Here is a 16,680-nt window from a genome sequence, read left to right on the forward strand (position 1 = left end):
GTACTTTTTTGTGCACACTAACTCATGACTCTTCACCTTGTGGTTGTTTCCCTCAGACTTCTCCGGAGACGGCTTCTTATCTCCCCCACTTCCTCATCAGTCTTTCTGGGTCCTTTTTTGGTTCCTTGGCAATCACTGCTGTCATTCGCCCTTCCGCTCAGATGCAGGATTACAAAGGTTAAAAGTTCAAGCCATAATTCATTTATGGGGCCTCTATTGATTATTGATATTGATTATTGGTTGATGACAAAGGTGGCTGGATCAGTAGAACTGGAAGGCATTTTCAGAAACTTGTATTTGGGAAATAAAGGCAGAGTAAGGCCGTTTCTTCAATTGGCCCTGCTCTTCTGCCTTTAAAGCGCCAGACTCACACAAATTTCAGTGGACATTTTCCCTCTACCTTTTCACCTCCGTGCTAGGAAAAACATCGCCGATTAAGTTCCTTGGTGGCCTGCTCCTGTAAAATCCACCACAGTAAGGCCAGCAGAAAATGAGGCACTCCTAGTGTAGAATTGCATTTAAGGTATCACCTTGTTATGGACAGGAGGCAGAGGTTCGTTCTGCACCCTTTAATAGGCAGAAATCCCCATGGCAAACCTTTCCCACAACTCCAAAGAGTCCAGTAGCACCTTTAAGACTAACCAACTTCATTGTAGCATAAGCTTTCGAGAGCCACAGCTCTCTTCGTCAGATGCATCTGAGGAAGAGAGCTGTGGCTCTTGAAAGCTTATGCTACAATAAAGTTGGTTAATTAGTCTTCAAGGTGCTACTGGACTCTCTGCTATTTTGCTACATGGCTAACTCCTCTGGATCTTTCCCACAACTTTATCTCTACTCTGGAAAAGCTTAGCCTGTTGATTTCTGCCTGTTACACTGCTGTTAAGTGCATATGGCTTCTTCCCTTTATTTATTTATTTTTTTGCCCCTGGCTCTTAGTCACTGTGGCCTCCCTGCCTGTGAACTTTTCCAAATCGGAAGGTCTGTGTTCTGCCCTTAGTGGAGCATTCCGGCCCTTTAAATTTCACAACAGGGTAAAGATTAACTGCTTGTGCTTTGCACTTAATGATAGTACTTGTGTGTAAGCAGAGCGGAAAAGACAGTGTTGCCTCCAAGACAGAGGATGCTTGCCAAGGCGTTTGTGCACAGAGGAGTCGTTTCACGCTTTGCCATTGCGGATTCTGGTCGGAATGAAACACCTGTTTTAAAACAATGAATTTTGTGCGTCCTCCACCCCGCCTGTCACTCAAGAAAGTAAAAAATGTTTATGAATGAATGGTTCATGCTTGCCTTTACATCACTCTAATGGCATAGAATTCTGTGCATCTGAAGAAAAACTGCTATATATTCCTCCCTGTCTCCAGAGATTGGCCAGGGAGGTTGAGTTCCAATCTTTCTGCATGTCAGAATTGAGACAAATGAGGAAGGGATGCAGGGCCTTCTTGGTAGCTGCACTAACCCTTTGAACTCAAAGCAACATCCTTATCCTTCCCCCATCTTTTAACTGGTTGTCGGAGAGATGTTTCCTTTGGCTGAGCTAATTAGTTTTGTCTCCGTAATACCCTTGCTGCTACAATTCAGATCTTGTTAACGATGATTTGTATATTTTAAGTAGAAAAGAGCTGTATGAGTTCAGTAAGGAGCACTTGATTTCCTCTAGCTCAGTACGCCATTGATGATTAGCAGATGAATGTGTGGGCTTGCTGAGTTACTTGAAAAGTGTTGTGTTTGAAGGAAGAGGCAGAGGTTCTTTATGTGTCTAGCTGGTTCACACACTGATTGATTTATTTAATAGGTAAAGGTAAAGGCAGTCCCCTGTGCAAGCACCGAGTCATACTGACCCATGGGGGGACGTCACATCACGACGATTTCTTGGCAGACTTTTTGTTACGGGGTGGTTTGCCATTGCCTTCCCCAGTCATCTACACTTTACCCCCAGGAAACTGGATACTCATTTTACTGACCTAGGAAGGATAGAAGGCTGAGTCAACCTTGAGCCAGCTACTTGAACCCGGCTTCCGCCAGGATCAAATTCAGGTAATGAGCAGAGCTTAGGCTGCAGTACTGCAGCTTACCACTGTGCACCACGGGGGCCTTTTTATTTATTTAATGCAAGACATTAAATGCAGTTGTCAAGTGGTGAACTTCCATGCATCAACCAACCCTGAATATAGAGAAGATAAAAATATGAAATCAATACACTTAATTTTAAATGCTGCACTTAGTACTGTGAAAAATGAGAGTTGCTAAGGGCTGTGGAAAGGTAGAGAAGTATTACCCAATCTAACAAGACCTTGCATGCATGCTTGAATTCTGTCTGGCATAACCATGAGGTCTAGAAACCATAAATATACATTAAAGCTCAACATTTGGCACGTCACCCTTCTCTTGCTTTGCTTTGTTTAGTTATTTAGAATATTTATGTACCTGCCTTTCTCCTAAGTATCTCAGCACCCGAAGTGGATGATAACAATATAAAAACAATTTGATAAATAAACATTAAAACAATGGATATGAAAACGTTAAAGCCCAATTGTAAAAAAAAGACTTATGCTGAGTTTGGACTATATTTGTTTGAATTTGTATTTATGTCTATCTTATATGGAACCTGCTTTGAGTTCCATTATGGGAGAGAGGTGGGATAAAAATCTTTAAATCAGTTAAGTTGCTTGATATTATAGATTCTGCTGCTTCTCTTAGTCTGTAAATAAGGTGGGCTGTTCCATATAAGCTTATGGAATAGCCCAAAAGCTCAGTCCGCAAATACAACAACTAGGTGACAGAGTGGACTATAGATTATTGGAGGGGGGGTATTTTTTTAACGTCCCTGCAAGTAGAAAACTAACCTACCAGGGAGAAAATTATAGCTCTGCCCAGCTCCCTGTTGTGCTAGCTTTCCGTCTGAATAGAGACTTTTTGCAGCCAGTTGGTTCTGATGGTGGTTCAATCCATTTTACTGCCTCACTCTGCTGCATTCATAGACTTTCCCCAATTTATAGTACAGTTATATAGAGTGCTTGTTAGCCAGCAGAAAGCAAATGCTTTTCTGTGCCCGGAATTTAATTTGCCGATTGATGAAGCATCTAACAGACTTCTGCAACGTTCCCTTCCACATTCATTCTTGGTGTGAACTGTTGCAAGGCCAAGAAAATTTCTTGAGAGGACTTTTAAAAAGGGAAGGAGGGAAGAGAAGGACTGGGAATCTTTTAACATCTCCTGGTTCTGAAATTCTAGCCGCTCTTTTTACTCTGAAAATTATCCTGCAAAATAATGAGCTTCCATTCCAAAACAGCCAACCCATCTTTTCCCTTCCCTGCCCACCCAAGAGCCAGCGAGTTGGTTATTGCTTGCTTATGAACATACAAAGCCATCCTATGCTATCTGGGAGCTCCTAACATCAGAGATGCTGGGGATTGAACTTGGGGTCTTATACAAAAAAGTGGTGCTATTGACAAAGGGAAATGATAGTTGAGTCAGAGTTTAGGGTGGCCCATGGGCAGTGCTGCTAGGTGTCCCGTATTCACCTGGACAGTCTGGTATTTTGGGGGGGGGGATGTTCCTCAAATACCAGCCACCTGATCCAGCCCCTCCTCTCCCCCCGATCCATCACTGGCCACCCAACCTCCAGTTGTGGTCCAGCACTTCTGCCCACCCGGAGAAGTGGCCAGCCAACCTGAGTGCCTGGCTGGCCTCCTGTAGCTGCGCAGCTCCAAGCCCGGGCATTTGGTCTCCTGTGCAGTGCTGGCAGCGGTTGCGAGCCATCCGGAGCACCCGGCCAGCCTCTTGCATTTGCACGGTGCCAGCATGAGCTGCCACCCAGACTAGGTTCCAAGGCATCCTGTGGCTGCATGGTGCAAGCAGGAGTAGCCAGCCAGCCTGGGCACCCAGAAATGAGGTCAGCATGATGATGTCACTTCTGTTAGTGATGTCACCACGTCAGACAAGAGCACGTCCTCCTCTGTCCTCCTCTCCCTGGAGTCTGGTGTTACTCCAGACCCCATCTGGCCACCCTACGTATGGGGTACACATGAATACACATATAAAGCCGCCTTATACTCTATTAGACCTTTGATCCATCAAAGTCAGAACTGTGTACTCTGACATGAAAGCAGCTTTCCAGGTGTCAGCCGTAGGTTTTTCACATCACCTACTGCCTGGTCCTTTTAACTGGACATGCCGGGATTTGAAGAATGCAGCACCTGAGATGTTCTGCATGCAAATCAGACGTTCTTCCTCTGAGCCACAGCCCCTCCTCAAATGCTTGTTTCTTTTCTCCCATGATTGTCCCTGAAGAAATGGTTCTTGCAGCTTCTTTGAAATATCTCCAAAACCTGTTGGAATTCACCCCCTGGAATTTCCTCCCCAGTTGGTTTCACGTAACCCTCCCCCTCCAATAATGTTCCCAGTCTATGTTTACCTTGCAGTCTAAATGTAAGACCTTGTGGGTGGGAAAATAGTGGGGAGGGGGTAGTTCTAGGAGAAGGCAGTGGGTAGGGAGAGGGTTAAACACCCACCTCAAGGGGCTTTGCAGTGGTGAAATGCGCTCTGGCTGTGGTTGCGAACAGCTGCCCACAAAGACATAACAATGCTGTCTTTTTTCTTTCGGTTTTTCCAAACTGCGTTTGTTGATGTCAGGACAGGTTTGAGTCTTTCTCATTAGGAGGAGGCGGATAGCTGTGAATTCCTTTGCTGCTTTTGCTTCCAATGCTCTGCTGTCATGCAGTGGCCCAGCCAGCCTTCTGTGATATTGGAAGGGGGGGGATGTGCACGAATAGCCAAGTGAGCATTATCAGCCTCTTTATCTAGCCGCCTCTTCGTTCATCCACATGAATGCTGTTAAACTTAATGGGAGATCTGTGAATGCCTGCGGGGAAAGAATGCCACCCTATATGCACCCACTTAGTTTATTCTTCCATGCAGAGCTCTGTCACTGCATTTTTCCAAACCTGAAGCTGTTTAAGAAAACTTGGAGCTACAGCCAAGAGGCGGCTGATGCTCATGGGGAGAATGTTCAAAGTGCTATCTGTCCAGGTCCATTGACTATGCTCAGGGCCGGCGCGCCCATTGAGGCCAGGTAGGCGGTGGCCTCAGGGCGTGGGGTGCTGGAGGGGGCGCCAGAGGAGGAATGGGGGGCAGGAGTGCGCGCCATGGACCTGCAACCTCCTAGCCCTCCCGCCCCGAGCCACCGCCACTGCCAGCACATGCCCCCAGCCAGGCTCAGCAGCTGCGGGCAGGCATCTGCGGCGGCGCAGGAAAACTGAGCAGGAGAGCTCGGAGGCCACCCGTGCACTGTCCCAGCTGCCTGGCACAGCAATCGGGCTGGTGGCGCATGCGCCCATGATGACATCACACATGGCATCATCACACAGGCTGGTGCATGTGTACGTGCGTGTGTGCATGGGCGCCCGGCCTTCTGGCTGGCCGCAGGCGCCAAAAACCCTGATGCCACTGCTGACTATGCTACACTCTGCCAGGAGCAGATTGGTGTTACACATACTGGGGAATGTACTGATGGGCAGATGGCCCGGAGCTGCCCCCCCAGGCCTCCCTGGCCCTGAGCGATGGGTGGCCATGCCTGGGATGGGACAGGTGAGCACTAGAGATGGGCAGGAACCAGGAAAGTGGCAGTTCGTTGTGGTTCATGGTTCTTCACATTTCACAAACCATGAACCATGAACCACCATGAACTTGCCCGGTTCATGAACCGGTTCATTTGGTTTGTACATACATCACTTCCGGAGCTGCAGAAGGTCTGCAGACAGCCCATCCCCCCATTGCCTAGGTAACAGATTGATTGGCACTAGGCTGTCTGCAGTGATGAACCAAAACCTGAACCATCTAAAAATCTAAAAGTCATAGCGTTTCGTCATGGTTTGTCAGAAATGAGCTCCAACGGTTCACGAATCAAAAACCAGCCTGGTTCATGACAAACTTTGATTTGTCAGAGACTGACTTGAGACTACCAAAGAGCAATAAAACTTCAGTATATCTTTCTAGTTAATTGCCGCCCCCCATAAACTGGTTGCCCAACAGAGAATCCCATTTCTACTTCATTAGGCATAAAAACTCCCGTTCCTATGGTAGGAAACCTTACCCGACAGCTAAGTGATTACATGCAAATAAGTTTACTAACTAAGAAAACATAAACAACAGTTTAACTCTTTCATGACTGAATGTAAACACTTGCTAATTCCCAACACAAATCAGTTCCCTTGGCCTTTTGCCTTTTGCTGTCTCCTTCTCTCATCCCTCCTGGTTGCACTATGTCCCTCCTGACTGCCGTATGCCTCTGTAGGGATCAGAGCAGCTCAGCCACTAGCAGTAGCAGCTAGGGAAGAGTGGACCTATGGAAGGAGTGCTTCTGGCTCCCCATATCCCTTTGTGGCATGAGGGCAGCTCGGCTCTAATCACTGCCATAGGGAGCGGGGGTCCTTCGTGCATAGCAAAATAGAATAATTCATGCACCCAGAAAGCCCTTCCTGTCCCTTTTCTCCGGCTAAAATTGAATAGTCAAGAGCAACATCTTTTATTAACAACGCTTGACAAACGATGTTGCAGATTCCTTCCTGGCATATAACTGAATATTGAGATTAATGTGAAACCTCAGCTGTGTGTTTTTAAAACTTCTACCCTCCCTTCCCCCTACAAGCCAAGAAAACACGGCATTGCTTTCTTGTCTGCTGCAGTGCATAAGAGCAGGGTGGGCAGATGGGCTTTATGTGCCCCGATTTGAAACTAAACATTCAACATCAGCAAGCCAGTCCAAGAATGAAATCTGCTGGCATGTTCATCTTGAAATCTACAAAGTTTCCCGTTCGTTTGCATTTCAACTCTTGTCTCCCCACCCACCCCCATCCATTTTCCGCAGCTGCCATTTTGGACGACCCAATGGAGTGCAGCAGAGGCGAAAGGCTGTCCATCACGTTGGCCAAGAATCGGATCAACCGAGCTCCAGAGCGAGTGGGCAAAGCCAAAGTGGAGGTGGACATTTTCGAACTCCTGCGGGACAGCGAGTATGAGACTGCCGAGACCAGTACGTGTATCTCTGGGGACTGGGGGTGGGGGGTGACTCGTGCAGTGCTGAATTTGTGAATTCTATCTGACAAATGATTTTTCTTCTGGAAGTTCTTCCCTGCTCCCTCATGTCTTGGTACTCCCTGGCCGTATGTAGACATGCTTAAATTGTGTACAACCATGTTCCATTACTGTGCAGAAAGGACAATCAATGCATGCAATGAACATGGTCCTTACTGTAACTCTTTCTCTGCATTAACTGTACCTTATTAAAGAATGGCTGGATCAATTGTCCAGAATCACAACTTCCCACAGCTGCTAATTAGTAGTAGAAAGTGCCATCAAGTTACAAGGTTTTCATAGACTCTTTCGGCCGCCACCACCTTGGTTCCATAAATTCATCTCCAGAGTCTCCGGCCCTACCCTATAAAAAGCATTATTCAGACTAGCGGTTTGTACGACCCACTAAGGAAGATAATAAAATTCAATAAAACTCAGAACAGTAAGAATCGATTGCACATTTATTCAAAATCCAATTAAAACTTTTTAGCTTAATTAATTCCACACTATGTTGTCTATATTTCTTCTTTGCTCTTTCTGCTTCTGCCATTTCTGTCCTGAAACAAAGAATTTAATGATTAAATACTATTATAAGGGCTGACGAGCAAAATCTTGAAGAATGACAAAGAGATAAAAACATACATGGTGAAGACAGTTTCTCAAAAAATGTGGTCTACTGGTCTGGCTAGGGCTCTGGTGGCATGGTTACTGAAAATTCCAATGGTTCCCACCAGATTTCAGCAGGAAGCAGAGGCAGGAACCTGAAGTGAGGAAGGTGTTTTACCGTAGGCTCCAGTCCATCGTAAATAAGCAAACAATGTGCTTGAAGGGACCCATCTCCAGTGCCCCACTACCACTCCATTCCCTCTTAGCACACCCCTAATAATCCCGCAGCCCCCCAGGAGATGGTTCCACCCACTTTCGGAACCACTGCTCTAGAGGGACAAACAGGAACACCAGTGGGAGAGGAAAACAATGGAGTGGGAACAAATTACCCCGCCCTCTGCTCCTCAGAGCCAAACTAGAGGCTACAGCATGCACAGGTCTGACAGCTGGGGGGGGGATGCTTTTTAGTGCTTGAAAAGGTGTGGGGGAGGAGATGTGCCAGGTCCTGCCACAGGACCGGGCCCTCGTGGCATTTTTAAATGGTCGGATTCATTTCTGAAATGGCGTCAGTGTCTGCAAGTCAGACCTGTGGATGCCGTAATGTCGAGTTTGGTCCTTGTCTCCAATCCAAATCTGAGCCATAAAAATTGCCCCAGAGATGCATCCATGGATTTTGCATCATCTCATCTGGCTTGAACCTTGGTACTAATGGAAAATGGAACGCCCTCTGCTCTTGCTCGGGAGGGTGGTGGCATCTGCAGTGTTCCAGGACGGATCCCTGGCACTGATAATAAATGCTAGGGCTGAATCCTGGTGAAACTGGCAGCAGCAGAGCCTTGGTTATTAATTAAAACACACCTTGTGGTTCCTTTCAAGAATGTGATGCTGGCATGACAAGCCAGACATGTTCCACTAACTTGTCAGGACCATGGGCAGAAATGCATAATTATCCTTTGGAACTTACTGCCACAGGACACTGTAATGCCACTAGCACGAATGGCTTTTTTTTTAAGGAAAAGGATTAGATAATTTCTTGAAAGATGGGCTTATCAGTGACTGCTGGCTATGATAGCAAGAAGGCCATCTCCGTATACAACTGGCAGCCAGATGCAGCAACCGGGGGTGGCTGTTGCTGTCGTACTCAGCTTGCAAAACTTTCTGAAGCATCCAGAAGATCTTTGCTAGTAAACAGAACTGCCAGTATTAAACAGAGCAGCCGCTGTTCAGAAGAGTATCGATCTTAAAATGGCGGGCAAGTCTCAACTAGCACAAAACCTTATAGGTTAGCAGTCCTCTGTCCAGGCAACCCAAACTCTGAAGAATAAAACACCCACAAAGACCAAAGCCTAGAACTGTGGTTATCAACCTTTTTAATATAGTGACCCCCCACCACACACACACACAAAGTCCAAATTTACATCATATGGTGATGCACCTAGGGCTGGCCCAAGAGATTGAGAAGGTGTAGGGCAGGGTGGGGAAGGCACCAGACTGAGAAGGTGTGAGAAGATGGCAGAGGTTGGCAAAGAGGTCGGTGGCAAGTGATTCAGTGCAGTACATCTCCCACAGCAGGTAGAGGGCAGCGAGGCACTTCAGAGGGTGGGTCAAGGAAGGAGTGGTGCCAAGGCAGACCCTGCACTTTACCTCTTTCCTTTCTTGCTTTTTCACGTACTGAACAGCACTTACTACTCTCAGACTTTGCTCCCCCCCCTTCCATCTACTATCATATAGTTACTAGTTGCAAGACAGCTTTTTCTCCTTCATTATTGTCACAAAGCGGAAGGGGGAGGCAAGAATGTGAGAAGCTGGCAAGGAAGGAGAGGGGGAGGGGGGAAAGGGCAGGAACTGGCCTGCAACCCACTTTCAGAGGCTATGCGACCCACTTTTGGGTCCCGACACCCACAAGTTGGGAAACACTGGCTTAGACCCACATGCAGAAGAACATCAGGGTATTTTACATGCCTCAGTTCCGTAAAGCTAAAGTACAGAATGTGCATCATCTGAGATCCATGTGCAGCAGACACTATTTTTTTTCCTCATCTTGTCCCAGTTAGATGTTTCTTCTGGTCCCTCTTGTACATGTTTATTGCTGGAAGCAACCAAATCAGAACCAATGGGATTACTCACCAACATTAAGCATCATGTTTGCTGGCAGAGCCCAGAGAGCTCAAAGCTCACATCAGTGACACTGTGGCAGTGCCCTCAGGACCCAGGCTTGTGATAACGTCCCAAGTGTGTAATGCAGTTTGATAAAGACCAATCAGGATGCCTGTCTCCCATAAAATTCAATCCCTCTTTATGTTTGTAAAGCACACGTGAATAAAGGCCATGACATTTCCATCACTAAGTTGTCTTGCTGCTTCAAGTGTGCCTAGACTAGAACAGTGGCTGTGATTTTAAAATATGTTGCTGGCATTCCTCAATTAACATGCTGTAAACACCTCTTGGAACCTGGGCTCGAAGCTGACGAACCTTTTGAAGACTTTATTGGTCTGGCCCTTTAAAATCTTGATTAATGGGAGGGGTCTTTTTCCTTTTACAGGAATTCTCAACCCATATAAATGGTGTGTTATGTGCCATCAAGTTGCCTCCAACCTATGGCGACCTTATGAAGGAAAGACCTCCAAAACGGCCTTTCCTTAACAGATTTGCTCAGATCCTGCAAACTGGAGGACGTGGCTTCCTTTATTGAGTCAAGCCATCTTGTTTTAGGTTTTCCCCTTTTCCTACTGCCTTCCACTTTTCCTAGCGTTATTGACTTTTCCAGAGAATCTTGTCTTCTCATGATGTGACCAAAGTACAATAGCTTTAGTCTTGTCATTTTAGCTTCTAAGGAGAACTCAGGCTTGATTTGATCTAGTACCCACTTATTTGTCTTTTTGGCCATCCATGGTATCCGCAAAACTCTTCTCCAGCACCACATTTCAAATGAATCAATTTTCTTCCTATCAAGCTTTCTTTACCGTCCAACTTTCACATCCATACGTGGCAATGGGGAATACCATAGTTTGGATTATCTTGATCTGGGTTCCCAGAGAGACATCTTTATCTTTAAGGATCTTATCTAGCTCCCTCACAGCTGCTCTCCAAGTCTCAATCTTCTTCTGATTTCTTCATTGCAGTCTCCTTTTTGGTTGATGGTTGAGCCAAGGAATAGAAAATCTTGAACAATTTCAATTTTCTGATTGGTACATAAATGGTATTTCAGTCTCATTTTCCATGTTACCTTTCGGACTGACTTTCTTGCTTTCTGTGGGTGTGAATTAGAAAACCAAGATTCCTTTTCATACTGTGGAGGTTGAATATGCAGATGGGCAAAATGCAGCATTGCAACTGCAGGCTCCGCCCTGAGCCAATTTGGTGTCGTGGTTAAGATCGCGGGACTCTAATCTGGAGAGCCGGGTTTGATTCCCCACTCCTCCACTTGGAGCCAGCTGGGTGACCTTGGGTCAGTCACAGCTCTCTCAGAGCTCTCTCAGCCCCACCCACCTCACAGGGTGTTTGTTGTTGGGATAATAATAACACACTTTGTAAACCACTCTGAGTGGGTGTTAAGTCATCCTGAAGGGCGGTATATAAATCAAATGTTGTTGTTGTTGTTACATAGAATCATGAAAAGGCTGCTTGAACACTTGAGTTTGTCCCTGCAGTTGGAGAGCCAGGTTTTGATGGATTCCCAACTGCATGGAGAAGTGCCCTCATGTGCATTTATGTGCCCCAAAGGCAGGATTCCCCACAGTTGCACTCATGGTGCCATAACACCCACCAATACCTTTTCTGGTATCCGCCTTTTGCCCAGCACAGCCTGCTTTTGCACCAGTGGAGATCTGGGAATTGGCCACTGGAGATCTGAGTGGTTGCGCATATTTTTCAAAAATGTTGCTTTGAGAGCAGCTGCCACAAGGATCTTCACAGCATGACTGAAGCTAAGCTGTGTATGTGCAAGGAAATATTTTAATACACGATGTTCCTTTTAAACGGCATCCTGTTAAACACAGCTTTTGCCTGAAATGTTGAAGAATTAAAGAGTTACTATTACACTTACGTATAACACTCCCGAACATTTTGTGGTTGGCCCTCCAACTCCTGTGGCAGCCCTTTCATGATTGGTTCAGGCTCTACCTTCCCCAGTGGTTTTACAAAGAAAAGCATAAGGAATAAGATGGAAGCTTGCAGAACCCCACAGGCCAGAAGCCGAGTGGGAGCAGCCATCTCTGAGCACCCCCTTCTGAAACCGCTACCCTCCTGGTAGCACAGGAATCATCGCAAAACAGTGCCTTCCAGTCCCAGGTGGTGGCTAGAGATCTCCTGGAATTACAACTGCCCTCCAGGCCATAGATATCAAGTCCCCTGGAGAAAATGGAGGCTTCAGATGGTGAACTCTATGGCGTTATACACTGCTGAAGTCACTCCCCTCCCTAAACACTGCCCTCCCCCCCCAAAAATCTCTAGGAATTTCCCAACCTGGAGTTGGCAACCCTAAGTCCCATAAGCAGGCCTGAAAGCAGACTAGAAAGGATCCAAACAAATGGCTTCATCCAGGAATGCTTGAGGTTGTCCAGCCACCACCCATTCAGTCACTTTGCTCAAGAATGGAACATTTGAAACTATTTGATAGTCACTGGAAATCTCCAGGTTCCTGGGTAGACTTCTTAGGCAGTGAATGCACCCCAGCCTGTTTCAAAATTGGAGTGCTCACCCCCTCTTTTAAGAGGCATTAACTTCTGCTTGGGTCCAGACAGACAGCCCCCATCCACCCATCCCCCTAGAAAAATTAAGAATTCAGGCAGGGCAATGGTTATACAAGCAAGTGGTAGGCCTCCATATCGTCACACTGGATGAACTAAAAAGTACACTAAACAGCTGGACAAGTGAGCACCCTAGCAGCATCTGGTGCTGTCATTGCTAATGTAGAGTCCAAGTTGGTAGGGATATAAGAAATAGTATCTCAAATGGTGACAGCAGGCAGCTATGCAGTCCACCTCCTCCTGCAGACCAGATACCAACAGGCTTCTGACCACCTGGAAGAGCTCCCCTAGCCCATGCCATGCAGATAGGGTTGCCAGGTTCCCGCAGGAGTGGGGGGACCCAGATCTTGCCATATACCTCCTGTGTGTTGTGGATTGAACTCACGCAAAGGTCCCGGCACCAGGAAGTGACAACATCACACCAGCCATGGGAATGCTCCCACGCTTGGTGCACGGCTAATTCTGGCCCATTTGGGGCCAAAATTGGCCTCAGCGAACCACAGGAGCATGTCTGTGGCAGGAGCAATGACATCACTTCAGGAAGTGACATCATCATGCCCGACCAGGAACGCACCCAGTGTGCACTTTCCCAGGTTGCCTACCAGCGGTGGGTGATCTCTGGGGGGCTTGCCACCTCCCACCTATTGCCAGCAAATGGCAGGCAATGGGCCAAACTCCTGGGAGATTGCCCACCACGGCTGGGCACCCATGAACCCTATGTGCAGATGCAATGGTGGCCAGCCCCACCATAAAGCATGCTTTAAAACGAGCTTTAGCCCATGTCTTATTGGATTAATCTCAAGTCTCCCTCCACTATCACTCTAGCAGTCTCCCTTGTCCTCCCAAATGCAAGTTTCCACTGTTATTCACCACTGCCTCCCTAATCCTGCTTCTGCATCACTTCTCTCCAGACACCCACTCCACTTTCTCCTTCCCTGACCCACTCCAGGCAGTGCAGAATATGATGATGTCATGGTACTATAGTCAGATCTGGCGATGTAGTGATGTCACCAACCAAAGTCAATTGAGGACTTTGCGATTCGTGCTTTGAACATAGAAACACTTTAATCCCTTTTTGACTCTTCCTCTCTCCTTGAAAAAATGGCCAAAAGGAATGGGGGTGGTTGGTTTTGCAGTTAAAGAAGCATGTGAGGAAATGCCCCCTTTGGCTATGGATTCAGCAACCTTTATTGGCATTACATCCATGTTAACAAAAACACTCGACACAACCAGAACTCAGTCTACAAATACACAACTCGCCTCATAGATGCAAGATACAAAAATTTGGTTCTGAGTAGCCAATAGGAAGATAACTTTACATTTATCAGATTTTCCAATTTGCTTACTCAACAGCGGGTCAATGAGTGTGGGACGTATATCACAGTAATAAGTACAATACAAAAAGACATGTTCCAGGGTTTCTATGTCTTGCTGAGCACAAGTGCATAACCTGTTAGCATATGGTGTTTTATGGAATCTCCCATAAAGTATCGCAGAAGGTAGCACATTAAACCGAGCTAACGAATAAATGCTGCAATAATGTGGGGCCACTAAACAAGTGAGATATTCTACCCTATACCCATGGGGTAAAACCCCCAAACCTGGGGGTGAACATCTGCCTATTGCAAGACTCCTGAGATTCTGAATCTCAATGTCAAGGAGTCTTTGTCTGATCAGTGCATAAGCTGATTTTTCTGTGAGGGAAAACAAATCTTCAATATTAATTCCTATTGAGTTATTTTTTTCCCTATGTTGTTAAGCCACATGGATGACTGAGACTCCAACAGCATGTGAAAGATGAGGCTATCCTCATTATTCTTAAAATGTAGATGTAACCAAAATTTGATAGTATTAATCCATGCTTTAGTCTCAAGGAGTCTTTGATTGGTTATGAAAAGAACTTCCATGTTCAAAAGCAGTCTACCTCTGTGTTTCTTTATGCTGAGGGTAAAGAACATGGGGGTAGCTGTTGCTTCCTATGGTGAATGATCATTCAACTAATGCCAATCACCCAACCAATTTATTTCTGTGCATAAATCAAAAATGAGTTGGGTCTGTCTAGGACTACTAAATCCAACAATGCAGTCAGTTGGCCATAAAAAAACAAGGGACATGAGTGTCATTGCATGATTATTTTTCTTACCTTTAACAAGAGTTGATTTTATACCCACCCTTCAATACTCAAAAGAATCTCAGAGTGGCTTACAATCAGCCTCCCTTCCTCTCCCCACAACAATCACCCTGTGAGGTGGGTGGGGCTGAGAGAGCTCCGAGAGAGCTGCAACTGACCCAAGGTCACCCAGCTGGCTCCAAGTGGAGGAGTGGGGAATCAAACCTGGCTTTCCAGATTAGAGTCCTGCTGCTCTTAACCACGACACCAAATTGGCTTTACGGTAAGATTTAGAACAGCAACCTCCCCTAAATATGAGGGGTTGAGAGCAGGAAACCGGCTCCAATAGGAACTTAAACAGCAGGTAAACGTGGAACATATTTTAAAGATTTGCAGAGTTATTAAAAGCCAAGTACATTCTAATTCTTTTTTGTTTTCTGAAGGGCAACTCAATTTGGCCATGGGCTTTTCTCTTGATCCAAGCCGAAGTTAAGACACACACACACCATTCTGATGCAAAGGCAAAGACCATAAAGAGCATTTTCATTTTGCCTTAGGATAAGATTTGTCTAAGAATTACTTTGTCCCTAGCAGGACCCGTTCCAATCTCCCTTCCCTTTTTCCCCTGCTTTTACCTGAAAATCCTTCTTTCTTTTTCTACGCTGAAACTAATCTGGCTGTTTTTTCCCTCCTGCACTATGTACATAGACTAAAACTGCTCAGCAAAGCTAGGGATAAATCAGCGTTCCTCTGTCACTAGCATTGGAGAGTAGTTAGATGTTTCTACTCCTGGAGGTGGATTTGGAGTTGGATATGGGGAAATGAATCTTTATTTGAAAATATTTGTACCCTCACTTCTCAGCTGAATTAGGCTACCAAGGCAGCTTACCGTTTTCTATGATTAAAACAAAAAACTATATAAAACCAGTAAAAGTTGAAAGACTAGCCATAGAAAAAGAAATAGTAAGCTGCATTAAAATACTTAAAATCATATCAAGAGCAGCAAACCTTGGCCGTTTCCACATGGCTTACCTTCCCTCGGAACAACCCGGAACATCGCGCAAAAAACGCGGACGGTCGTGTTTTCTTGCATGAGATTTTGCGCAATGTCTGAGGCCCTACTGTGCCATGGAAGCTTACTGGGTGACTGTGGGCCAGTCACAGACTCATAGAGCTAAGCTCCAGGAGACGAATTACACGAGGACACACGGGAAGGGAGTCGCAATGTTAGCCGGGAAGCTGAGTTTTAAAAGAAATTCGAAGGCTCTGTCAATTTCCCCTCTCTAGAAAGCCAGCAAAGATGGCCCCTCAGAGGGTTTGTTTATTTCCGCTTCACTTCCTAGAAGGGGAGGTGAAACTGACAGAGCTGTCAGGTGGCAAAGAGGAAATTTGGGGGCTCCAGGAATTTCTCAACCTGGAGCTGGCAACACAACCCTTGGGGGAGGCTTCCTCTCTCTAAGAACTGTACCCAACACCGCCACCCCACCTCAGCCAGCCTTAGCCCCACCTTGTGAGCCAAAGCAGTGACAGTCCTGCTCCAAGTAATAGATGGCTATGGGGAAGGAGTTCCAAAGGCCCTGCCGCTAGAAGACAACCATCTAGGCTCAGAAGCCAGGCCTCCGTAGATATCTTAGAAGATATATGCAAGATTCCCCATCAGCCCTCCCCCCTTTTACTCTCCTAGATCACTCCAGAAATGAGATCCATAACTTCTAAGGATTTGCTGGATTTACCCAACTTCTCACCTTTGGCTCTGTGCGACTGCTTGTTACGGCATGCAGTATTAATAAAAACCATTTCGATATTTTAACCTCTGGCTGTGAAGCTTTTCAGACATCTCTTTAATACCACTGTCATATTCCAGGCATTTTGAATTGCTTCTAAGTATCACTCCTAGCCGCCCGAATCTCATATTTTCACAATTACGTCCATCCAGAATGGTGACATTTTGTATTCTATATAATTAGCATTTTAAGAGGCTTCTGTGAGATGCTCACTCTTCCCTCGCCTACTGTTCTTTCCTTCTTTTTCTTTATTTCTTCCTCCCCCTTTTTCTCATTAGTTTTTTTTTTAAAATAATACATAAATACAGAAAGACACACACAGAGACTCCTTCAACTGAAAGCGATTTGAAAGGGGAAATTT

General features: G+C 46.0%; 1 protein-coding gene across 1 annotated transcript in view; it reads left to right on the plus strand.

Annotated features, from left to right (window-relative positions):
- GRIK4 (glutamate ionotropic receptor kainate type subunit 4) overlaps window positions 1-16,680 on the plus strand; it is a 363,935-nt gene that overhangs the window by 144,499 nt on the left and 202,756 nt on the right. Inside the window, exon 2 of the mRNA XM_054997839.1 lies at window positions 6,866-7,030. Within this exon, the coding sequence (XP_054853814.1) occupies window positions 6,866-7,030 (165 nt within the window). The remainder of the gene's footprint in view (window positions 1-6,865; window positions 7,031-16,680) is intronic.

The sequence above is a fragment of the Eublepharis macularius genome, chromosome 14, assembly GCF_028583425.1.
Source record: "Eublepharis macularius isolate TG4126 chromosome 14, MPM_Emac_v1.0, whole genome shotgun sequence".
In the NCBI taxonomy this organism is placed as follows: Eukaryota; Metazoa; Chordata; class Lepidosauria; order Squamata; family Eublepharidae; genus Eublepharis; species Eublepharis macularius.